Source organism: Mastigoproctus giganteus, chromosome 6 (genome assembly GCF_048544385.1).
Source record: "Mastigoproctus giganteus isolate SK-2022 chromosome 6, ASM4854438v1, whole genome shotgun sequence".
Taxonomy (NCBI): domain Eukaryota; kingdom Metazoa; phylum Arthropoda; class Arachnida; order Uropygi; family Thelyphonidae; genus Mastigoproctus; species Mastigoproctus giganteus.
In genome coordinates, this window is record NC_143580.1 from 188,147,497 (window position 1) to 188,174,608 (window position 27,112).

Genomic DNA, 27,112 nt, shown 5'->3' on the forward strand with positions numbered 1-27,112 from the left:
TTGGTAAATGCAAGGTACTGCATATGGGTAGCAGTAACTCCAGAGAAATGTACCAACTGTGTGGTATTACTCAGGGTGGTAGAAAATGAAAAAGACCTGGAGGTAATTGTGTAGTCAGATACAGTTTTCTGAGCATTGCAGACAGGCTGCCAGAGAAAGTCATGGCAGCCTTGCCAATGATATACAGGAATCTGGATAGTAGAGAAAAGGAGGTGATTATCCCTTTGTATAAGGCAATGGTCAGGCCAAGCCTTGAGTACTGCATACAGGTCTGGATGCCTCATTTTAGAATTGCTAGAATGAGTACAGAGAAGGACTACAAGATTGATGAAGGGAACAAAGGGGTCAAATCACAGCGTCTGGAGGTTAGACAACTGCGAGGTGACGTGTTTAAGACCTTGAATGGTTTGAGGAGGCTCAATGCTGAAGCGATTCTTCCTCTTGCTCAGATTATGAACCTGAGGGGGCATAAATTCAAATTGAGGAAAGACAGTTGTAAAATAAATGTGCAGAATTTGCCTTTAGCTAGCAGGTAGTTTATTGCTGTAACAAACTTCCATCTGTTGTTGTGGAAGTTGAAAGCTTAAATAAATTCGAGGAAGAACTGTAAAAACTTTTAGAGCAAATGGAAGGGTGAAATTGGAATTTTTTTTTTTTTTTTTTGATTGATGCTGTATAAGCTTACTTTCTTACATCATATGCCTCTACTAATGCTAACTATTACTAATAAGTACTTATGAGTCATGTTGAAGGAGCTTTCTGTTTATGTAGAAAGTCATTCCTGTCGATTATTATAATATCCAAGCAATTAAGTTCAGCATGAACCTTACAGATGCTGACAGTAATATTTTAGTCAAACTTATCAAAAAAAGTCAGCCATGACAGATTAAGTGAAAATTTCTTATTGGGTTTAATGAATCTGATCACATAAAACTAAGTGGTTTATGTTGTAATATAATTCGATTTGTTTTGGATCTGTTTCATATCTAAGTGCCACTCTTTGTTTTGAGGGGTACCACCTAAATGAAACATATTTGTCCAGGCCTGCTGAACAAATCTGTCTCAGATCTGTTTCATAAAAGAAATGGCTGTCTACCATCATGAATTGTGAATTTATGAGGAAGAGGGTTATGCAAGTACACTACCAATAACTGCCACTGTTTTCACCCTTAGGTTTAACTTTCAAAACCTATACCATTATGATCAACAACAAGTTTTCTTCTCTATAACAATATTTTTAAAAAATGCTAAAAATTAAAAGTAAATTAAATATGGCAATGTTCCATCTTAGTAAGTAAACCATTATAGATGTTAATACTACTAAGTTAAATCCAAATGAAATGATGAACTACTCTAGTTAGCCTTATGAAGAAAATAGTATTCAAATCTCAAAATCATTGACTGAAATATAAAAATTTACTAAGTAATAACCTTACATATTACTAAATCCAACTATGCTCACCTTTGTGGTATTAGAGTACAAGTCTGTAAAGCAAATTAAACACATACATCTTATACAGAATTAATGTTAACAGAAAAACCTTGATTGCTTGGTACATAAATTAACCACTTCAGTTAATTCTGCTCAAATTTCAAGATATGCTAAAATTTTTCAGGATATGCCTTAATTTCTTTTATTATTCTTTCATATACTAAATTTAGAAAGTCAGAGTCTGCTACATGCAAGTTATAGCTAATAAACACCTGTTTTCCTGTTCTTTGGCTGAGTTTCCCTGCCATAGCAATACCAGTAATATCTGTTTTCTCACCCATAATAAGAGATGAGACAGGTGACTTCTGTAAAGAAAGATTTGTGATAGCAACAGCAAAGTTTGACAAGGTGCTACTTTCACCAGTCCACAAAAAGAAACTATCTTTCATTTTTATAACTAAGAAATATATGTTTCTTTCAAAAATCTTGTCACTGAAAGAATAATGGAGAAAGCTTGATGGTTCCATTTGTATATCATTATGCAGTTTTTTATGAGGTAAAGAATTCACATTAAAATTTTGCCAGTGGTGGTCCATAGTTCTGGAAAAAAAAAAAATATTAAACTGCAAAACCTCATGTTAAATAAAATGAAATACAGTAAAAATGTCTTTTATGAATACACTCAACTTTATAAGTCCCTTCTATTAAACAGCAATCTCAAAACCTTTTATTCTCTTTTATTGTAAATCACAAATTTTAAGAGGCTTTTGATTTGTTTAATACAAAAGACAAATAAGATATCAGTGATTTACTGATGAAGGAACTGAACCATTATCAGGGTTTCATTAACTAACCATATCAAAAGTGTTGTCTAACTGTATGACACCAAACTGAAACAAAGATCTAGGAAAAACAGGAAAGTACCAGTTTTTTTTTTTTTATCTTAGCAGGGCTGTGGAAGAATCCTACTGTCCTTTGCCGTATCTGCATTTTATGGAAGTTGTGGTCTGTTTAGAATTACTGTTTGGATTTTCCTGGGCATGTCCAGGATTTTCATCTGTAGGAATGATTCATCAGCATTTTAAATGTTAGTCCCATGTTTTAAGTATTGGAACTCATTTTAGTCCTGGAGAAATATCCCACAAAAAATGTATTGCCCATTGTTAACTGTTTGTGCTGGTTTATCTACTGCAATAAAAAAAAAAAAAATACAGAGGCACAGTAAACTCTTTTGGCTGTATAGTATAGTATATAAAAGGAATTTTTTTAAATTTATATTTGAGCCATCTAATGTACAAGTTAGTGCGACTGTATCATTTCAGTACATAGCCAACTACTTAAGTAGTTATAAATCGGCATCATTAAGTATATCTCATATTGCGAATACCTTCATGAGTATCCACGATATTGCACTACCTCGAATAAGTAACGCTTCACCATAGAAGACTATTATTACTTATTCTCAGCGGATACCATCACCCATGCGACATTGTTTCGGAGCTTATTGGCTCCGAATCAGTGGGTGGGCAGGTACCCTGGTGTTGCAATGATATCTTATATCCACAATATGAGATATACTTAATAATGCCAATTTATAACTACTTAAGTAGTTGGCTAAGTTCTGAAATGATGCAATTGCACTAACCTGTACATTAGTTAAACTCTTTACATAACCTGAGGCTTTAGCCCTAAATTATACTGTAATTTTAGTCATCTTTAACGTATGTATTGATGTTGATTATATTAATCTGTGATGAGCTGGTCTGGTAGAAACTAGTGAAAAATAAATAAAATAAAATAAATTCACTTGGTTTTGATTCATTCTGGCACTGATGTTCACTAGACTGACTTTATTTATTAATCATAAATAGAAAAGAATAGCGAAAGCTTGAAAAGCGGTACTCACCTTGAAATTAATCTGCGATGGTTTACTTAGGTAGCGTGGTTAGTGTTTACGTTGAATTGTTAAATTGAAAAATTAAAAGGGAGGGAAGTAAGTAAAAGTTGACTGAGTTAAATGGGCGCAAGGAAACAGAAGTGTACACATCCAATCCTTGGTTGTCATCGAAATAAAAAAAGAAGAATAATTAAAAACTATGTAAGTGAATCCGGTGAAGCCAATAGTCTTTACGAGGACTTTCGTTAGTTAAAGAACGTCTTCAGTTGGCAATGTGTGGGGAGAGAACGCGTATGGTATTTTAAGAATAAAAAATTATACTCTCGTGATGCCTTTTTTGACATGTGGGAACTTTAATCTCGAGAGGTTGGTTGACAATTAATGAGGTATATAATATTATTAAGGTCGTTTGTAGAATATTTGTATGTGTCCTTATAGGTGCTGAAGAAGGATCCTAATTTGTTGTAGGTGGAAAAAACAAGGGAGATATCAGTGTTGTTAAATAGGTGTCGGAACTGTCCTGCTAGTTCATTGTGGTAAGGGAGGACTATGCGGATGTTAGTTTTATTTTTGTCTTTGGTTCGGATGTTAGATTTAATTTTATTTTTAGCGTTATGGATTGTATTTAAAATGAGTTGGTGGGGGTAACCTCTGGATATAAATTTGTCGGTAATATACTGTATTTCATTGTGAAGGTCGGTGGGTGAGGAACTGTACTTTAGTGCATTGTGAATTTGGTTATATAAAACTGCCTTTTTAGTGTTTAGAGGGTGATGAGAAGCAAAATGTAAGTATTTACCGGTGTTTGTATTTTTCCTGAAAATTTTCGTATTTAATTTTGTGCCTGTTATATAGATGGTGAGATTAAGGAAATTTATCTGATTGTTCTGTCCAATTTCAAGGGTGAATTTAAGTCTATCATGTACAGAGTTAAGTTTTACGAAGAGGTTATTAATAATGGATCTGTTGCCTACTACAAGAATGTCATCGGCATAGCGCATGTATAATTTTAGTTCAGGGGGAAAGGGGTGTAGGATTTGGCTTTCAATGGCGGCTAGGTAGATTTCGGACAATGGGGCCGAAATCCCCAGTCCCACTGGTAAGCCATATATTTGTTGGAAGATTTTTCGTTGAATCTAAAAAATCTTGCTTCTAATAGAAGGGTGGTGAGTTCAAGGATATGGTCTATAGAAAGGGGGGTACGTTTTGTTAAGGTATCGTCTGTTTCTAAGAACTTGCGTAAGGCTTGTAAAGTAAATGGAATATGGACATTTGTGTAAAGAGAAGTAACGTCATAGGAAGCTAGGATGTTTGTATCGGATATTGTGATGTTATTAATTTTTTGAAAAGCTTGATTGGTGTTATTGATCTTGAATGTGGAAAATTTAGTAAGGGGGGGTTATAATTTTGACCAGGAAGGAGGATAAATTAGCGAAAGCTGAATTGCTATATGATACAATTGGTCTTAAAGGGTGGTCTGCTTTGTGTAACTTGATAATGCCAAACGTGGGGGAGGATGTTATTGCGGATTCCAGTTTGCTGTAGTATGGAAAGGTTGATTTCCTTATTTTGTCTGAGTTTCCTGAGAATTATGTCGAGTTTATTTTTGAGTCTTACGATTGTTATGGTTATTTACATTTATATATGTGTTTGGGTCTGCTAAGATGGATTCTAATTTTTCTGTGTAGGTGTCTTTATCTATTATAACAATCGTGTCACCTTTATCGGCTTTTTGAATAATAACGTTGGAAGTTTTACTGAGTTTGTGTAAATCCATAAGCTGTTATTTTTTTATATTAGAGCAGGAAGATAGTTTGGTATTAATAATACTATTTGTTTGGTGCATTAGACGCCATTTATCGGGATGATGTTCGAGTTTGGACTGGAGTTCAACAATGCAGTCTTTTATAGGGTAATGTTGATTTTTGATGGAAAAATTAAAGCCATATTCCAGGCCAGAAAGTTCAACGGGTGTAAAAGATCTGGAAGAGAGGTTAACGGTGGTGATTTTTGCGGGGGAACGAGTCGTGGGGGAATTCCATTTTTTATTATGTCTTTGTATTATTTCTTGGTTGGTAGCATTAATACGTATATTGTTTTTGTTGGTGAACTCAATCCAGTCATGAGGGGTCATTTCTTTTTTAAGGTAAAGTCTGAGTTGGTGTATGCTATTTAAAAGGCTATATTTTTTATTATATCTCTTCCTGATTTCTTCACGGATGATCATAATAGATGTGCGGTGTACGATATGTGGATATTTTTTGCAATTATTTTTAGGAAAAAGGCGGGCAAATTTGGGGATAATATTGTGGTGGAGACATTTTTGTAAAAAGGCAATGTGTAGCTTATTGGAAAAATATTTGATGAGTGTGCTGGTTAGTTGAGTTTTTTATGATTATTAGACATGTCTAAAGGCATCAGGGAGAATAAGGAATGTGAAAAAATTAAAATTAAAATTGGAGGAGCAGTGCAGATAAGGTGTCGATTATTACCGTTAAAAATATCTTATTAAATTTGACAATACGAAATTTTTAGAAATCTTCAAGTACCATGTTAATAGACTAGAAAAGAATAGCGAAAGCTTGAAAAGCGGTACTCACCTTGAAATTAATCTGCGATGGTTTACTTATTCTATTAAATATTCTACAAACGACCTTAATAATATTATATACCTCATTAATTGTCAACCAAACTGCAACACATGTTATATCGGAAGTACCACTACCAAATTTGGCTCATCAAAAACATCCAACACCCGTGCATACTACCATTTCCATAGTCTCACATCTAACCAATCTGTCACAGAACTTACAACTCATGCCCAGACTCACAACCACAACCCGCTCATCGATTCTGCCATTTCCATCATTAAACTAAAATCCAGCTACAGAATACTTCAATATGAAGCTCTAGTTATTGAATGGTACAAGCACCACTCTAACCTCGAAATTCTAAATTCAAAACTCCCCTTCAATCTTTCCCCAATTTGGAACCTCTCGAGATTAAAGTTCCCACATGTCAAAAAAGGCATCACGAGAGTATAATTTTTTATTCTTAAAATACCATATGCGTTCTCTCCCCACACATTGCCAACTGAAGACGTTCTTTAACTAACAAAAGTCCTCGTAAAGACTATTGGCTTCACCGGATTCACTTACATAGTTTTTAATTATTCTTCTTTTTTTATTTCGATGACAACCAAGGATTGGATGTGTACACTTCTGTTTCCTTGCGCCCATTTAACTCAGTCAACTTTTACTTACTTCCCTCCCTTTTAATTTTTCAATTTAACAATTCAACGTAAACACTAACCACGCTACCTAAGTAAACCATCGCAGATTAATTTCAAGGTGAGTACCGCTTTTCAAGCTTTCGCTATTCTTTTCTAGTCTATTAACACGGTACTTGAAGATTTCTAAAAATTTCGTATAATCATAAATACTAAACAGTCACCATAATCATAAAAAGATTCAATAAATTATAACCACACAAACACACACTAGTGTGAATAAACATTTTCCTATGCATGCATCTGCTTGTTCTAATTTATTTTATTATTTTTTTACCATTCAAAACTCCATAACCATTTTTAGGTGCACTCACATGTGTACCGTGCCTACTGTCTTTACCATGTTAATGTCCCTTGACATGTAACAATGCAACACCCAGCGGATGGATTTTCATGAAATTTTATATTTGCTCTTTTAGAAGGATCTAATGAGACATCCTTGATTTCATTAAAATCAGACAAACAGAAATTCCAGCAGTTATTATTTCTTTATTCATATATTACCACATAGCTTATCCACATACCGTATATTGTAGATGAAGCAATCAATATGTTTGCTGCCATGTGTTTACTGGAGAAATCAATTCTATGTATCTGCTATACTGGGCCATATGGTGGATGCGCACATGCAAGTTGTTTCTTTTTGTAGAGCTCTTTTATCATTATCAATTTACTAAATGTATAAATAATGAACTATACCATATGTTGTATTTGTTTATTTTACTAATCACAGAAGAAAATTGAAATACATGTTGTATTTCAATTTTTATTATAATCTAGGCACATTACAAAATATTGACTGCATATCACTATCTGAGGTACATGTTGCTATTTATTTTATGAAATCAAAGGTCTACAAAAGACATGTGGCACTTCAGTTTTTATTAAAATCCAGGAGGAAATAAGTAAAGTATTATTACAAAAAGTTGTGTGAATATTATGTTGCAGTATATGCAGTGAAGTGAAAAGAATTACATTTATATACTATAGGTTAGTTAATAATTGATTAAATTTTTACCAAAAGTAAAAATGCAATCAATTTAAAAATAAATAAATAAATAAATAATGCCTAAAATGTAAAAAACTGCATAAATTACCTAATTTGTTAAAATTAAAATAACCATAGTTCCATAACTGGTTAGAATCACAAGTTTATAAAAATTCTGAGATGTGTGTGCGTGTGTGTGCATCATCTCTTCACAGAGATGCTAAGCCAGCTGAACTTTGGATTTCCCAATTTGTTAGCCTTAACTACCCAAGGAGGTAACTTATTTCGGCAATTAATTCCATGCTAGCTAAGAGAGAACTTCCAACAATCCAGCCTAAAACTCTTCCCCTGTAATTTGAATTTGTGGCTGCTAGTTCTAGTATCATTTATAACCACAAAAACTTCACCCTCATTCATTTTACTATCTTCTCTCAGAGACTATCTATCAGACTTCAACCAGATTCCCTCTAAGTTTTGAGGTCCCTAGTCCACATATTCATCCTTTCCTTATACAGCCTCCTTTTGCAAATCTCACCAAGCAGGATATACATCTTTGGACCTTCTTCAGGAGTTCGTCTTTTTATTTTTACAGTCTCCATATCTGCATACAGTATTCCAAGTACAAGTTCACAATAAAGCCTGTAGGAAATAAGTAAATCTTATAGAGTGGAACATTTCTTCAAGAAAATGTTCAATAAATCATAGATAGAACACAATGTGCTCTTCTTGCTGCCTGTCTAAATTGTGCAGAGAACTTCATGTCTGCCTATATCATAACCCTCAAATCTTTCTCAAATTCTCTATTTCCTTTAATCAACTCACCTTAGTGTATAATTATTCTGGGATTGCCATATATCAAGAGTTAAAATCTTGCATTTTGCATCATTAAAGCATAGTTGCCACTTTTCTGACCATCCCTGATACCTGTCTGCATAGCACTGGCCATTAATGACTCTCCCAAGCTTGATATCAACTGCAAATGTTGACATCACATCCTGTATTCCACGTCAATGTCACTTAAGAAAAGTAACACCAGCTGTTCCAGCATGAATCCCTGGGTAATCCCCTACTTCTAAAACCAGCCCATTCCGAAGAGTTACAATTAATCACAACCCTGCTTTACAGCCATTGCCAGCCTATACCATAACCTTTCATTTGGAACAGAGTCAAATCTTTGCTAAAGTTCAAGATTTTCCCCTTACAAAACCGTGCTGTATTTCCTTCAGAATACTATTTCTATCTAGATGCTCCTGTATTGCATTCCTAATTATAGCCTCAATGATTTTCCAATATTTCAATGATATAGACAGACATCAGTATTGAGGTTACTCATTTTGCTCTCAGAACAGCCTTCATGGATTAGTGGTACACTGGCAATTCTCCAATCCAATGAATCCAAGAAAACCATGATGTTTATTCTACAATTTCATTAACTTTTGCCTCTGATGTACTCCTGATCTATATTCACCTAGACTCCAGAATACTTGAAATAATTACTTTCAGGGCATCAAATATTTTCCTCAGGCACTCAATGTTCATCAGTGTCAAATATTTGTCTCATTTCATTTCCTTGCTCTCTTTGCATCTAACAGGCAAATAAGAATTACCTGTAGCACTACAATACATTGCTAGAGTCAATTTGAATATATGCACTCTGAATGGACTGGAATGGATTGTTTGTTAGTTTGTTATTTGGTTTTTAGGAGCATTAACAACTAAGGCCATATTGCTCCGGGAATATGCAGTGGTCATTCCCTGACCTTTCCGCATCCTCTGTATTTGGTGGTGACGGGCTCGAACCCCGGTCTAATCAAGAAGCGTGTGCTACGCACTGCTGATCCTTCCCACCTGGCTACGGAGGTGCCGGACTGGAATGGAATGCACTGACATGCTGTTCTAGTTCATCATGTGCACTGGTAATTTCATGTAGCTATTGATCATAAAAAATAAAGAATTTTATTAATGGGTGTTCAGTTTTATAAAATTTTCCATTTTGATCATTAGATCATGCAACAGTCATTAAAAGCAGTAAGACCCAACTGAGTTATGCTATTCTTATTAGTTTCAGCCAAAATTATGACGACAGATACGAAGGGGTATTTAATGATCCGAAATCTTGACCTTTTATAGAAACAAATCACAAGCAACTAGGCCTGCAGGTATTAGGTTAATGGAACTAGCAGAAAACTGGAATATACAACACAATAAAGTCCACCAAGAACCTACAGATCACGTTCCTCCATAGTCTGTCATCATGCCATCTTGTGACAATTATTTCCACCAATGGGGAAAACACTCCTTAACGGATAACAACATCCAACAGTTGTACATTGTATATGTGCAATGTTATCCTTACTTGTCTAAAATATATACTGATGGATCGAAGTCCAAGAGTGGAACAGGTGCAGCAACGGTATTCCACGACGCTACCATTTCTGTATCATTTCCGACAGAATGCAGTAGTTACACCACTGAATTATATGCCATAAAGCTTGCTTTGGAAAACATTTTCCATCTCTCAATCCAAAAGAGCATAATCTACACAGACTCGCAAAGTGCCATGTTAGCAATGCAAAAGATTTCCCCACCTACTCATCCATTACTACAGCTCATCAGAGTTGATTCGTCTCAGAGATCATCGACAAAAGGTTGTCTTCTGCTGGATCCCAGCCCATACTGGAATACCAGGGAACGAAATTGCAGATGCTGCTGCCAAGCATCCATCCAGTGCAGCCCCAATGAATTTTCTGGTCCCGTCGTTCAGTGATTACAAAATACATATATGAAATATATGTAAGGAACGATGGACACTTCATTGACAAACGCATATACATAACAAACTCCTTGAAATTAAATCTGTACCACAATTATGGGCCTCCAATTTCTGCAGAAACAGACAAGAGGTAGTCCTGGCCAGAGCTCGAATAGGCCACACTTATTTGACCCATCTATTCCTGTTATCAGGTAATGACCCTCCAGTGTTCACATTGCCACAGGCCACTCACAGTAAAACACACTCCTGGAATGCACCTTGTATAACAATTTCAGTCTAATTTCATTCACTTCTCTCTCAAACTTACACAGATTATCACTTAGCCATATCATAGGCGAAAATTCAAACCTTGCAGCACTGTTCTTCTTTCTGAAATGAATAGGTTTATATAACCGTTTCTAACTGCTTCCATAGAAGCCAATAAAACTAGTATTAAATACTATGATAGGTGCAATATGGCCTAAGTAACCTTTGCACCAGAAAAATCTAAACACAACAACAACGAAGGGGTATCAAAACGTTTGTAGCCTGACCTAGATAAAACATCAGTAGGAAGATGACATTTTTCACATAAGTTGTCTACATATTCAATAACTAATACATGAAATTTAATTCCTGTAGGTGATCGTACACCAGAGGTAGAGCCCAGAATCTGAGGAAGGATACTGTGGTTGATAAAGTGGAGTATCGGGCAGTGATCAAGTTCCTGCATTTGCAGAGCAAGAAAGCTCAGGAAATTGATGAAGAAATGAAAGCTGTGTATGGGCAGAATTGTCCATCCTGTGACACTGTAAAAAAGTGGAAACAGGAGTTCCTGTGCAGTCGTACAAGTGTCTTTGACAGGCCAAGAGAAGGAAGGCATTCAATATCACAGGCAGTAAGATGGTTGCAATGGTTGAGCAGCTGATGCTGAATGACATACATGTGACAATTCATTTCATTGCAAATGCAGTGGCAATTAGTTATGGGTCTGTCCACAGCATTTTAAATGACCATCTACACATATCTAAGGTCTCCACATGATGATTTCCAGGATTACTGACACCTTTGCAGAAGCAATGTGAATTGCAATGTTCTTGCTAACTGTTGGATTTGTGCTACTGCACACCCACCCTATTCACCTGACCCAGCACCGTCAGACTTCTTATTTCAAGAAATGAAGAAACCATTGCATGTACGCTGCTTTGATTCATCTCAGGAAGCCATCAATGAAGTGGAATCGTGGTTTCACGCAAAAAAAAGTGCAGACTTCTATGATCCAGGCATTAAACAACTGATCCATAGATGGAAGAAATGTGTTACTATATATGGAGAATACAGAGAAAAGGATTAAAGTCTGTGAAGTTTCACCTTTCTAGGGCTATTATTTCTAGGTAAGGGTATGAACTTTTTTGATACCCCGTCGTAAATCAAAATATAATAAAAAATTTTCCAATAAACTCTTCCTACCAAAGAATGCAGAAAATTATTTTTAATCATACAAAAAGAATAAATGAATGTGCATGCCTAAGGTGACTGGATGCTCTGAATTATATAATAAAACAGTATATTAAAGGAATACTTCACTGTATCTGCACCACTGTATCTGTAACCCCTGGCACCACCACCACATGCCGTGATGTGACTAATTGTATGTCTATCACTGCTGCAATTAAATATTCTATTCATTGCTGCAATATGCCTGGATCAAATTCTGGACCATAACATGGATCACTTCACATTATTAGATTATAATTTAGCAGCATTATATATGTATTAAATCTACCTTGACATGTATTAGTTTCTTGTTATAAGATCAACAAACATTATTTCTTTAACCTTCCATTACTCTTGCCCCCAATTTAACGAAAACATGATCTCTGTGAGTTACCACATTTCATTTTAATTATAAAAAAATAATTTTTAACTTTTTTTTTTTTTTACTGAACTGAAATATTCAGTTCAGTAAAAAGGTTAAAAATGAAGTATAACAGTAATTTTTAATTGTGATTTGTGAAGCTTAATTAAAAATATTGAACAAAATACACAAGATACACAGGAGACCGGCAGAATTACTTAACAAGTAAGGTCACTGTTGAACAAAAGCCGAGAATTAGGGTTGAATTTGAAAGTGTCTGCAATTCTGCCCAGACACGATAGGAGGGAGTATATGATGAGAGCCTTGTCGATCAATTCGGCCCTGGAAAGATGGTGCAAGGCTCAAGGGGTAGAATTTTTTTCAGCCTGGACTGTACTTGTTAACAGGAGAGATTGCTTCTACAGGGATGGGATACACTTAAATAGAAAGGGTGCAAGAATATTAGCTGATGCTATCGAGGCAGTGTTAGGTGGGTCGGAAAACTGCTAGCTTAGGGGGAGACAAAGACCAATAGATTGACAGTAGCCACTGGCAGAGGTGAAAGAGATTCTTGCACTGCTTCTATTAGAATGAGCAGAAGCCTGAAAAACAAGATGCATGGTATTTCAGAGACTGCTGGGAGCCACTGCGGTACAAGTAAACACATGGGTTGTGTTAGGGTAGCTAAGAATAGAAACAGGTGCAGGTATACTTGCATGTACACCAATGCTAGGAGTTTAGTAAATAAATTTGATGAATTTGAGGTATTGCTCAAAACATCAAAGGCAGATATTGTTGGGATATCAGAGACGTGGTGTCACACAGATATAAGGGATGCAGAACTGCAATTTGGGGAGTACAACGTCTACAGAAAGGATAGACAGGATAGGAAGGGGGGAGGGGTTATGCTATTAGTTAAGAAACACATAAAAACCAAGGAAGTGAAGCCAGTCAACATCGCTGGACAGTGCAGTGTTGAGTCAGTTTGGTGTGACATAAGCATTGGGAGATCAAAATTGAGAGTAGGAGTGTGCTATAGGCCTAATGACTCTGAGGAGTATAATAAGAAACTGTACAGTAAATCAGAGAGTCTTATAATGGGAGATTTTAATTTCCCGGATATTGACTGGAATTTGGGGGCTGGTTACTCACACACTAGCAGGGCTTTTGTGGATTTATTGGATGATTGTTTTCTACATCAGCATGTTCGGGAGGCAACTAGAGGGAGTAATACTCTTGATTTGATTATCAGCAGTGATTCTTCATGCATTAAGAATCTGCAGATAAATGAACCACTAGGTGGCAGTGATCACAGTGTGCTGAAGTGGGATTTACTCAAAGAGGTAACTACCATTAAGGGTAAAGGGAAGGGTTATTGCTTCCGTAAAGGCGACTACGATGGACTGAGACAGTATTTAAATTCTATACAGTGGGACCAACTGATGATGTTACCAACAGCAAATTCAAAATGGGAAGCATTCAAAGAACTTATCTTGGAAGCTACTAGGCTTTACATACCAACTAAGAAATATTGTTCAAGGTTTAGGCCAAAATGGATGTCAGATGAACTAATGAGGCATATGGCAGAGAAGAAAAATGCATGGGATACTTACAAATTAACACATGACACAGAAGCCTATGATAGATACAAGTTGATATGCAACCAAGTTACAAAGGAGGTTAGGCAGGCGAAGGCAGATTACGAGAAATCCTTGGCAAGGGATGCAAAGAAAAACAGCAAAGAGTTCTTTACTTATGTAAACTCTAGAAGGAAGGGGATGAATCAGATTGGTCCACTTGATATTGATGGGTCAACTGTTGATGATCCTGCTCAGGTAGCTAACAAACTAAATGAATATTTTGCATCGACATTTACACATGAGGAGTTATTCAGCAAGGGGAATGCCAGAGGTGTATTCAACTCTAGCAGTAAGCTACAGAATCTTGAAATAACTGGGAGTAAAGTGGAGGAGAAACTGTTGAAGATAAACACAACAAAGGCACCCGGGGTGGATGGGATCTATCCAGTTATATTAAAGGAGGCAGCAAAGGAAGTAAGCAAACCCTTAGCCATAATTATGAGAGCTTCCTTGGACTCAGGGGAGGTACCCATAGACTGGAAATGTGCAAATGTGACCCCAATTCACAAAGGAGGATCAAAGGCTGACACAAGTAATTATAGACCTGTGAGCTTAACTTCTGTTCCAGGAAAAATTAATGGAGGCACTGGTTAAAGAAGCACTGCAGGATCATTTAGACAAGACTTCAGTTATAGCTCAGACACAGCTAAGGGAAGTCTTGCCTGACCAATTTGATTGGATACTATGATGCAGTCACAAAAGAACTGGATGCAGGGAATAACTTTGATATTATATACTTGGATCTTAGAAAGGCTTTTGATACTGTTGCACATGGAAGACTGCTACACAAATTGGAGCAGTGTGACATTGGAGGCAAATTGCTGCTATGGATAAAGGGGTGGTTGAGGGGGAGAAGACAGAGAGTGGTAATCAATGGACATGCTCATCGTGGACTAATGTTATTAGTGGAGTCCCTCAGGGCTCAGTGTTGGGTCCATTATTGTTTTCTGTATTTATAAATGATATTGATGATGGTATATCAAGCTTAATGTCCAAGTTTGCAGACGATACAAAGGTTGGCAGGGTTGTCAAGGACACTACTGACACTATTCTGCTGCAACAGGATCTGGAAAGGTTGAGCAGATGGGCTGAGAGGTGGCAAATGAAGTTTAACATTGACAAATGTAAAGTACTACACATGGGAAACAGCAACCCCAGAGCAACGTGTCAACTCTGTGGTACTACACTGACAGTGGTAGAGAATGAAAGGGACTTGGGAGTGGGTGTGCAGGCAGATATGAAGTTCTCTGAGCAGTGCAGAAGGGCTGCAAGAGTAGCTCATGGAGTATTGCCAATGATATACAGGAATTTTTCCAGCAGGGATAAGGAGGTGATTATTCCATTGTATAAGGCAATGGTCAGGCCACACCTAGAGTACTGTATACAGGTCTGGAGGCCTCATTTCAAGAAGGATGTAGAGCTGCTGGAACGAGTACAGAGAAGGGCAACAAGATTAGTGAATGGAACAAAGGGGTGCTCTTACGAAGAAAGGCTTAAGTTTTGCAAATTACAGTGTCTGGAGACTAGGCACCAGCGAGGTGATCTGATAGAGGTGTATAAAGCCTTGAATGGTTTAAGCATGCTCAATGCTGATGGGATTCTTCCTCTAGCTCAGAAAAATCACCTGAGGGCATAAATTCAAATTGAGGAAACACAGATGTAGGATAGACGTGCGGAAATTTGACTTTAGCCAGCGGGTGGTTGGTTGGTGGAACAGACTTCCATCCCTTGTAGTGGAGGTTGATAGCCTAAATAAGTTTAAGGCTCAGCTGGACAGGTATTTTGAACGAACAGAGGAAGTGGGTTTTTTTTTTTTTTTTTGGCTGATGCTGCATAAGCTTGCTTTCTTGCATCAAATGCCTCTATTAATGCTAATGCTAGATGTCACACCATTATGTTTGCCACATCATTATGTGGCAAAAATCATATTACTCATCTGTTTGCTGTTTATTTGTTTGTAATTTGGTTTTTAGGAGCATTAGCAACTAAGGCCATGTTGCTCCGGGATATGCGGTGGTCATTCCCTGACCTTTCCGCATCTTCCGTATTTGGTGGTGACGGGCTCGAATCCCAGTCTAATCAAGAAGCGTGTGCTACGCAGTGCTGCTCCTTCCCACCTGGCTACGGAGGTGCCTCATCTGTTTGCATTTAGTTGGCAAAACCAAATGCCCAACGTCAAGAATAACAGCTGTCCCTGGTGTCTCACAAACACCATATGGGAATTGCTTAGATGAAAGACATGCTTTTGGTAGGCTGGAATCTGTTAAACTCCAAAGTAAAAAAATTAACGTCTAGTAATTCATAGTACAGTATATCAATGTGAAAACAGAATACTGTATAACCATTTAGAAAACATCGGTTGGCAACGGGGCATGGAAGTATTTCTTTCATTTATAAATTTAAAAAAAAATTTTTTTTAAAGTGGTATCTATATATCAGATGCCATACCAGTAATGGTAGATTAAATATTTAATATCTGCTATGGTCATTATTAAACCTTAAGGTACCCAAATATGAAAAACTAAAGTAGTCAGAAATAAAAACTCAGCCGTAACTAATTTAGCAATTTAACTTCCTGTAAATACTTCTTTGTGTACGAATGGCATGACTGTAACTAAATGGTCACTGTAAGTACAAATTTATCCACGTGCTGTGTTCAGGTCCAAATGCTTTATTGCATCATTTGTCACTACTAATATTAGATGGGAGCTTGTTCCTACAATGAACCATCTTCTGGCTGAAAGCAAATAATCCACACACTATATCTGCAAATATTCCTTCACAATTTGAATTTACACATCCCCACACATGTGTAGCTGGGCAAGTTTCAGTATTGAGCTTATGCAATCCATTCAAGGGCTTAAAACACCTCAATAAGATCTCCTCACGGGTGTCTAGTTTCCATATGCTGCAATTTGCAAAACTGAAGCCTTTCTTGGTAAGAGCACCCCTTTTTTTTGCCTCACTAATTTTGCTGCTTTTCTCCACACTAGTTCCAACAGATCCAAGTTTCTTAAAATGAGGCTTTCCAGTATGAAGGCCCCTGTATGAAATAAAGGGGGTTCTCGGTATCCGAGGATAACTGTTGTGTTAGTTGTGTCTTTAACTTTCCGCTTAACTTTTTCTGCACGATTATGAAGAGGGTCATTCTCACAAAAATATTCAACTTGTTCTAGAAAATTCCACTTAAAATGGGGACCAAATTTCTGTAATGTAGATTATGTACTTGTACATAGTGAATCTAACATGTAGTAACACACTAGTGAATCTTATGTATAGTCTCATGCTTTATGCAAAATTGAGTACAAAAATATGAGTACAAACCTTAGTTTGTACTCATATATAGTAAAAAATGGATTGAAGGAATTGAAAAATTAGACAATTTTATCAGATATATTTTATTATAATATGTTGAACAATGTAATGTTAAGTAAAGTTTATTGAATTTGCACTATTTTTCAGTTTTACAAATAAAGAATGAATCCAGAGTTTGCTAGGTTTTTTTTTTTTTGTTGTATTTTTTCAGATAAAATTGTGTCGTAGCATTTAGTTGTGTCTTTAACTTTCCGCTTAACTTTTGCTGCACGATTACGAAGAGGGTCGTTCTCACAAAAATATTCAAGTGCTTGGTCAATTTTCTCAAGGGCTTTCTTTAATTCTTTAAATTTCAAATCTTCGTAACTGCGGGGATACAGATAATGAATTCTCAGATACCGGAGATGGGAGAAATCCCAGGTGCCGTCTGATATGAACATACCTTATACCAGGGACTCCCCCCATACTCATGATGTGGCTTAACCATTGCGTTATACAAAGACATAATCACCTCCTTATTACTGCTGTCAAAATTCTTGTATCATTGACACAAATCCAAGAGCTGTCCTGGCAACCTGACTGCAATGCTCAGAGAACTTCATATCTGACTGCACAGTTACCTTTACCTTAACTTGAAAAATACAGGGCAATAAGAAATAGGAAACATTTAGTTGCTTAAGCAATACCTCCAATTCTAAATACCACTTCCATCACTACATACAATCATAAGCAAAAAGCTGTGGTGATATAGTGGGAGAATTTTGTTAGAATACATGTCACTAAATACAGCACATCAGAGCATATAGCTAAGAATTTTTAAACTGCACTGCAAAGTAAAATTTTACTTGAAGAAATAATTAAGTTGCAAACTGAGGCGAAAATACCATGCCACCTGGTCTGTCACTACACCGAGACCCTAAAGAGACACAAAGCTCTTTTTTTTATTTTTTTTATAGTTGTGGTCCATTTTGTGCCTGCTAGCAAGTCAGTTTTTTTTTTTTTTTTTTTTATCCCAAACCACTGTCAAAAAAAAAAAAAAATATATATATATATATATATATATATTCTGTTTTTTTACTGCGGTTTACCTTTAGTTTGTGGTTTGGCACTGTTTGCAATCTTAGTTGATGATGCCATGGGCTTTGAAATGGGCTAACAATCATCTTTAACCTGTACTTCGGACTCTTTTCTGTATGTATACATATTTGTGTCGTCTTAGAAGCTCTTCCCACCCTATAAATGGTCAAAAACAAGGGCGGCAGTATATTAGGGGGTTACGTAAATTATCTGTATGTTACCAAACTTTGGCAGAGTCTGCCGAATAAATAAAGTTCTTCCCACCCCACTCCATTCTTTTTAATTAACAGGATATTTAGTAATACAAAAATTTGAACGTTATTATTTTTCTATTATTATTTTTCTGTAGTCTTCGCGTGTACCACAGTGGTCACCGTCATAGTCTGTTTCCTCCCCCCCCCACCCTTACCGCTAGTTTAAAATAGGGAACTCGTTTTCCGCTATTAAAACAGTGGTATGGAGATAAACACCCTGACCAACACTAACCATAGAGCGGGCTAGGTATATCAATTCCTGCTACTCCCAACGATAAACCGGAAGTGTACCAGCTTATAAAGGGAGGCCCTGAAAATACGCGTATTTCTAAAATGACAACCTCCCTATTTCAGCCGGTTGAGGTCAAAATTTCGTGAATTCATTGTCACAGCCATGATGAAGTGTAGAATTTCACAAAAAACAACTTATTACTAAATCAACCAGTTAACAGCAAATAAGTAAAACATCCTTACTTTGATGGCAACTGCCTTCTATCCCGGCAAACAACTAAAATCAAATGCCTTAAAAAAATAATAAATAAATAACACTTGTGATGAGCAAAGTACCACTAAATCAGTACGACTAGAATCTTTTCAAATCTAGAAATGGAGTCAACGGAACTCTGGGAAAACTGAAAAAACTCATTTTTCCGAACATTACTTCCCATCTGACGTTGGGTGATGTCATACGTGAGTTAAAGCACAGACTAACATATATTATTATTATTTATTATTATTACTAGCCAATTAGTGCAAGGAAACCTGAGGCTTACGCTGCACCATCTAAAACAGGAGTGGGCAACAGCCGGCCCGCGACGATGTTGAATCCGGCCCCCTCGGTAAATGCATAAATATAGAAAATCTCCATACCTAACTACACTCGCCGTAAACGTTCGGCTTAATTCGGTTCAATCGGGAATCGCGGCCAGTACAACAGTAACCAAGTGATTCTACGCAGCGTCAAAGAGTTATTTCCTAATTATTATTGTAGCATCGATCGAACGAAGTTCCTTTGGGTTTGACTTCTTATCGAAAAAAATAATATTGGTGCGAGATATTTTATGTTTTATGCCTTTTCTAATTATTACAATTTTTAATTTAATATAATTTATAGCCCATAAAATGAGCCAATTAAAAAAAAAAAGAAAAATTGATGCCAAATGCCGCATTTTCAATGATAATTGGACATTCAGATATTTTTTTTTTAAAAATACATTAATAATTTGGTAATTCAAGTAATATACCATTTTTTAGGTTCTGATTTTTTTTATTAAATCGTTCAATCTATTCCGGCCCGCATCGTGATGCGAAAATTTCATTCGGCCCGCTGACGAAAAAAGTTGCCCATATGATCTAAAATAAATTTCTGAGTTATCCTGAGAGAGGGACAGACAAAGAGGGGAATCACCAAGAAAGAGAAGAATGATGACATCCAACTCAGTACCCTGGGTGTACCAAGCCCATAATCAGTGTTGCCAATTTAGCGGTTTCCCGCCAGATTTAACGGAATAGCTTCAGGTTTGGCGGATTAAAATATGTAATAGCGGATAACGTTTTTTTTTTTTTTTCAGCGGAATGAGTTTAAATGTAAAAATTTAAAATATGTTTAGCATTTTATATATTTTGGCAATGTAACATTTATATTAAGAAATATTTATTTAACAATATAAATATTTCATAATTGAAATGTTTTATTGATATACATCCATAAAACATTTCAATAATAGTAGGGATATCTTATTTAATAATTTTTTTTTTTTATAAAGCAAAGAATCGGTTTTATATTATCCAGGGATCTCCTGAGGGGAACCACAACAATTTCAATACGTAGTTACACTCGCGGTCAAACGATATGACCGTTGGTTCATAGCTTTAAATTATTAAATCAAATCTAAAAATGTGGAAAAAATTCTCATGAATTAGCCCCACCTTTTTTTGAAACCGCGAAGGAATGCCATTGGATTATTTTTCTTCGTCGTAATTGAATCATCTGGAGAAACAAAATTATAGCGATGAATAACCTCATCATGGGCATAATTAATGTCTCGGTAGAGATCTTCTTTATATGCAGGCCACCATCACTGATGATTCTTGTACCTGACAATATTCTCTTTCTTACAACTGATAATAGAGTTGTTTTATCTCTATTTTCTACCGGAACTAAAAAAAAACATCGTTTGGTAATTCTTTCGAATGCACCAAAACCCACTGTGTACCTGTTAGTCGTCCTCTATTATTTTATTATTAGTTATACGGTGTAAGGAAGCCTGAGGCTTATGCTGCACCAAACGAAAAAAAAAAAAAAAAAAATTCTGAATTATTGAGAGAGAGAGAAGTAGAAGGCAATCACCAAGAAAGAGAAGAACGATGATGATATCCAGCTCAGGACCCTAGGTATCCCACGCCCATACTCACCAGATGTGAGTCCCTGGGGTTATTATATATTTTCTTTTGAAAAATGCTGATTCATCAATTTCAACTTCTGTAGGTATTCCATTTTCTGAAACCCTCCTAGTTAACTAACTTGATCAATTATTGATATCATGCAAATCTCCCTCAGATCTTTGCATTTTCCAATAACAGTGTTTTTTTTTTTATTGATATTTAAATGAAGAGCAATGCGATCTTGAGACCAGTCTTAGGACCAGAAGTATAGAAATAATAAATTTTGAGATAACGCTAATGTACTATCACCAAAAAATGATTTATGTCTAATACTCTTTGTTTTACGGCAAGGTTTCTTACAACCCCATCTAAACATATCAGTTTTACATTTACTTTTCTTAGCCGTATTTCAAGTTTGCAAACTTCACCAAAAGCTGTATTTTGCAAAATGTGATTTTTCGACAACCAAGAAATCAAGTGATTAATAAATTCATCAACTCCGTTAAACGGTAGTTGTTATTTTTGACTTCTTCCTCAGAATAAACTGCATTTGATATGCAATTTGGAGGTTTTTGTCTGGACATAATGTAGAGTCTTAAATTTTTTTATGGCGCCCATTAATAGGATTTACCCAAATGAAAATTAAAAAAGTTGGCGGGTTAAGTGTTAAAAATAGCGGATTTTGAGCATGCGGCTAGCGGGAAGTATTATTAAGAGTTGGCAACACTGCCCATAATCACCAGATGTGAGCTGCTGGGAATATTATTATTATTATTATTGCTCTTATATTGGACTGTTGTTGTTATGTTGCTCTGACTTACGTTGCTCTTATATAATAATATTAATAATAATCTTCTTCTTCTTTAATGCTGCCGAATGGCGTTTGCGACTTCGTTTTGATATTGTTCTCTGTCTAGCGCTGCGTGTAGAATTTGTGCTGTTGTCATGTGAAGCCAGGTGTTGATGTTATCTAGCCATGCCATTTTCGGTCTGCCTGGGCGTTTCTTGCCTTCGATCTTTCCCTCCAGGATGAGTGGTAGTAAGTGATATTTTTGTTGGTTCCTAGCGATGTGACCTAGGTATTTGCATTTCCTGCTGATGATGGTTTTGAGCAGGTCCCGTTCCGTGTGCATGTCCTGCAGGACCTGTGCGTTGGTTATCTTGGCTGTCCACGGAATTTTCAGCATTCTTCGGTAGAGCCACATTTCGAAGGCCTGGAGCTTTTTTGTAGTGGCTGATGTTAGAGTCCAGGTTTCTACACCGTAGAGCAGTATTGGCCAGATGTAGCATTTCAATGTGCGTAATTTGAGCATGATGTTCAAGCTTCTGTCGGTGAGGAGGGTTCTCCATTTGGTGAATGCCTGCCTGGCTTGTTCAATTCTGCTTTTGATTTCGGCCTCATGGTTCAGCTGGTCATCAATGAGTACTCCGAGATACTTGAAGCGGTGTATTTGCTCTAATTTTTCGTTGTTTAGTTTGATCGTGATTTTGCTTGCAGTCCTGCTGACCTTCATCACCTTTGTTTTCTTTTTGTTGATTCGTAGCCCTCATGCTTGGCTTTCTATGTCCACTTCGTTCAAGATGGTCTGTAAATCTTGTTCTGAATCCGCTATTAGTGCTGTGTCATCGGCATATCTTAAGTTACTGATGTAGTGTCCGTTAACTTTTATGCCGATGTTCTTGTCAGCCAGTGTTTGGTCGAAGATCATTTCCGAATAGATGTTAAAAAGAATGGGAGATAATGGACAGCCTTGCCGGACGCCTTTTTTTATTGGAATTGGGTCTGTCAGGTCGTTGTCATAGCGAAGCCGGGCTGTTTGATTCCAGTAGAGAGTTGTAATATAGTTGATATCATTGTTTTCAAGCCCACGTTTTCTCAGTCGGTCAATTAGGCAGTCGTGGTCTACTGAATCGAAGGCTTTCTCGTAGTCAATAAAACATATATACACGTCTTTTTGATGTTCATAGCACCTTTGTAGCAATATTTGTAAACAGAAAATTGCTTCTCTAGTGCCTAGTCCCCTGCAGAATCCGAACTGTGTGTTTCCTAGTGCACTTTCGCACTTACATCTTATCCTTTGCTGAATCACCTTGAGGAAGACTTTTAGCACCTGGCTCATTAGACTGATCAGCCTGAAATCTTTGCATTTCCGGCTCGTAGCCTTTTTTGGTAGGGCCACAAAGATGGATTGGAGCCATTCGGATGGAATGTCGTTGTTGTTGTAGATTTGATTGAACCATTTCGTTAGTTGTTGGATGTTGCTGTAGTCTAGTTGTTTCAGCAGTTCCACATGAATCTGATCAGGTCCACAGGCCTTGCCTGGCTTTGTTATTCGGATGGCATGTTCCACTTCAGATGTTAATATGTGGAGATTGTCTTCCTGTGTTTGTTGTTGGGTTTCTGCCGGTTTTCTGTTGGTGCCGAACAGATTGTATATATAGCTCTTCCAGGTGTCGAGTTTGGCTTGTTTGCTTAGTATAGGTTGATTGTTGTCCGTATATAAACTTGGGACAGGAGCCGGTTTGTAGATGTTTCCAGCTTCTTTAAGCTTCTTGTGCAGGTTATAGTTGTCATTTGTCTTGATTAGGTCTTCGATTTCTGCACACTGATCTTCCATCCATTTTTCCTTCGCCTTCCGGATTTCCTGTTTGATCTTTTGTTGTATTTCTTTGTATTCTTCCCGGTTGTTGTTGCTTTTGAATATTCTCCGTTCATCCATTAGGTCTAGTATGTGCTGGGTCATCCACCGTTTCTTTTTCGACGCCTGATGTCCTAGCAGGGTTTCTGCTGTTTCATTGATGCACTGTTTGAGTGAACGCCCGAATGCTTGCACGTGTGTTGTTACTGTTTCGATCGATCGGATTGTAGTGTTGAGATGAAGCTGTACTTGTCGCCTGTTGGCGTTGTTCTTCAGTTTCTCCAGGTCGATTCTTTTTGTTGTGCTTGTGCGTTTGACTGCTCGTAATTTGAGACGTAGTGTTGCTATTACTGGGTTATGGTCTGATGATATGTCAGCTCCTCTGGGGTAAGTTTTTGCCTTGAGGATACTTGACTTATATCTGATGTTGATTAAGATGTAGTCAATTTGGTTCCTGACGATATTGTTGTCAGAGTCTTGTGGTGAGGTCCAGGTGTATAGTCGTCGAGGTGGTAGTTTGAACCAAGTGTTGGCAATGCTAAATTTTTCTTCTTGGCAGAACTGGACGAGTCTGTCGCCTCGTTCATTCCGTGTCCCCAAGCCATGTTCTCCGACTATGTTTTGTAGCTTTCCTTGACCGATTTTGGCATTAAAGTCACCGAGGATGACCGTCATGTCGTGCTTCTTCAGCGACTTTAAAGTATTGCTTAGCTTGTCGTAGAACAATTCAATTTCTTGATCGTCTTTGTCCGCTGTTGGTGCGTAGACCTGGAGCGCATTCAGGTTGATCTTGTTGCCTGCTGTAGTAGTGCGATTCGTTCCGATATTGGGGTGAAACTGGTGACTTTGTTGGCCAGTTGTTTGTGGACAACGAAAGCGACGCCGTACGTCTGCTTGGTGTTCTCTTCTCCTCCGGAACAGAAGACGTGGTGGTCGTTTGATATAAACTTCTTTGTTCCAGGCCATTTGGTTTCGTTGGATGGCGTTCCATTTCTTGTAAAGCATTGGCTAGTTTTCCTGGTTGTAGTAGGCTTCTAACGTTCCCTGTAGCTAGTTTCAGAAAATTCTTCGACGCAAGCTCGGAGATTCTTAGCACCCCTGTCCCATTCAAGGGACGCCGAGACTCGGGGCCGTGGTTTATTATTATAATTGAATTGTCATATAATAATAATAATAATATTATTATTATTATATGACATAATAATAATAATAATATTATTATTATTATTATGTCAGAACCTGACAAAAATGGCTAAAGATTTACAGCACGATGTAATTAATTTACAAACTTGGTTGCATGATAATAAATTAGCACTCAGCTTTGAAAAAACAAATTTTTTTGGTAATTAGACCTCCTCATCAAACCTTGGACATTCATCCCTCTATTAAACTACATAAACACTGAATGCCTACATGATCAGAATTTCCAGAATTGCAAATGTCTAACTGTGGAAGAAGTTTCAAATCATTGTTACCTTGGGTTATGGTTGACTACAGTCTAAGTTGGGCAATGGATATAACAAATTTGTACAAAAAAGTGAGATTTAATGTGTACTTTTTTTTACTACATTAAGAGTAAGTTAAATCTTAGAACAAAAGTAACCTTATATTACGCATTAGTGGACTCCCAACTCAATTATTTAGTAAATGTATGGGCAAATATAACTGAAATAAGGGTAATAAACAACTTAATTAACAGGATTTTGAGACTTTAAATTGGGACAAACTTTTGGGATGAGCTGAATAAGAGAAAGCAATTTTGGTTGAAATATAAAATACTATATCCAGTTCAAAAACTGAAGTTAAATCTATTCTTGAAAAATCTTAACACTATTTTTGAAGAATCGAATCTACAAAGGAATGTCTCAATTAATTTAAGGAACCCAAAAGCAATTGTTTTGCCACACCCTAGGGTACTAAATCGATTTGGAAATAGACACACAATGAATATAATAAACAGCATGTTGGCTAGTGTTGATTTCAAGCTCAGGAGAAGTTATCCTATCTCCAAATTAAAATTCGTAATAAGAAAGTTTTTGATACACAATGATACAATAGATTAGAATAGATATGCAGAAAATTATATCTCTGTTTGCAGTATGGAATGTACTATGTATAATGACATCACTGTTTTTTCTGTAAGATAACAAATTGTAGGAAAAACTATTGTAAATGAAGAATTAAAATTTGTTGTCAAGAAATTTACTTTTCTTAACAAGTTCATTTATTGTAAACAAATTCTCTTGATAAAATAGAATTGTATTGTATTGTATTCTTCTTCTTCTTATTATTATTATTATTATTAATATTATTATTATTGTTTCTTATATTATTTCTTCCTGATTGGGCGTCCACCTCGTGACGGGTATTGCTCCAAGTACACATGGTGGTTGATATTATGTCTGGTGTTAATGTTGGTCGAGGAACTCTCTGACTATCCTACTGGTGTTCAGGATTACTACTTTCTGGAGTTCCTTGTAGGTGTTCGCTGGGAGACCTATTGCTGCTAGGCTGTTATGTCGTTGGCTGTTAGGGTCTTTGGCACCAAACCTGTGGTTGACAAGATGATCGGGATGGTCGTTACTTGTTGCATCTGCCACATCTCTCTGATCTCCTGTCTTAGGTTCGCGTACTTCCTGATTTTTTCTGCAGGTTTCCAGTTTTGGGTACCGCTATGTCAATCAGATAAGTAGTCTTTTCTTTCTCGTCCACAAGGGTTATGTCCAGTCTTGTGCGGGATTGTCCTATCCGTTATTATGGCGCGATCCCAATACAGCTTGTTGGTTGGGTTCTCTAGTACCTACTGGGGTTCATACTTGTAGTACGGTACACTTTCTTCGACCAACTGGTATTTCCTTGCTAACTTCTGATGTATTATCCTGGCTACCTGGTCGTGTCTATGAGTGCATTCAGTCTGGGTGATCACCTTGCATCCGGCTGTGATGTATTGGATCGTTTCGGAGGTCAGGTGGCATTGTTGACATGTGTCATCGAACGCTCAAGGCTTCTTGGCGATGTATTTCCTATAGTCCCAGGTGTTTGGGGAAGAGTATCCAGCTCGTTAGCCATGCATTGGAAGCAATTTTATCTATGTGATCTTGATGGAGATCATTCTAGTGTCTGCCATGGAGTGTCTTCTCTGCGCATCTTTCTATCTTTTGTACTTCTTGGTTTGGGGGGATTCCTCACAGGTTCAGTGGGGTATCTGCTTGTCTATCTTCCTTATGGCCTGGTGGAGTTCTGCTGTGTGTTTCTGGAAGTAATCCTTGAGGTTAACTATCGCTGTTTTCTGTAGCTCTATCAGGCTTCTTCCTCCTTCTTCCAGGGTAATTGGCAATCTCTCCACAGAAGATTTTGGGTGATGTAGGCGGCACTTGGTCATCATTGTCCTTGTCTTTCTCATGATATACTCCAGCTCGGTGTTAGTCCAATCTATGAATAGGAAGGAGTATGTTAGCACTGCGTCTGCATAGGTGTGTATGATTTTAACTGTGTTCCCTCCGTCCAGCTTTGCTTTCAGCAGGCTTCTGAATTGTATTATTTGCTGATGGCATTTTTCGGTCAGGAAGGTCTTAATTTCCTTGTG

The 27,112-nt window shown here is 37.0% G+C and overlaps 1 protein-coding gene across 2 annotated transcripts; it reads right to left on the minus strand.

The window, feature by feature from the left end:
• Positions 1 to 1,402: 1,402 nt before the first annotated feature.
• Positions 1,403 to 20,528, minus strand: LOC150084822 (proteasome assembly chaperone 4-like). Of its 2 annotated transcripts, none has more exons than XM_090375565.1 (2): positions 20,432 to 20,528; positions 1,403 to 2,032 (listed from the first exon to the last, which is right to left on the minus strand). In XM_090375565.1, the coding sequence occupies exons 1-2, from the start codon at positions 20,458 to 20,460 to the stop codon at positions 1,603 to 1,605; spliced, it is 459 nt and encodes a 152-aa protein (XP_090231691.1). In that variant the 5' UTR covers positions 20,461 to 20,528; the 3' UTR covers positions 1,403 to 1,602. The 2 variants fall into 2 exon arrangements, with proteins under 2 accessions (XP_090231691.1, XP_090231692.1); XM_090375566.1 differs by lacking the exon at positions 20,432 to 20,528 and adding an exon at positions 18,977 to 19,170.
• Between the last annotated feature and the right edge of the window lie 6,584 nt (positions 20,529 to 27,112).

What these genes read in the sequence shown, in the direction of transcription:
- LOC150084822 (XM_090375565.1), bottom strand. Translation starts at nt 20,460, where the DNA reads ATGGCATTCCTTCGCGGTTTCAAAAAAAG. An exon ending in CTTCGCGGTTTCAAAAAAAG is followed by an intron (nt 2,033 to 20,431) that starts GTGGGGCTAATT and finishes TTTTTTTTCCAG; the next exon opens with AACTATGGACCACCACTGGC.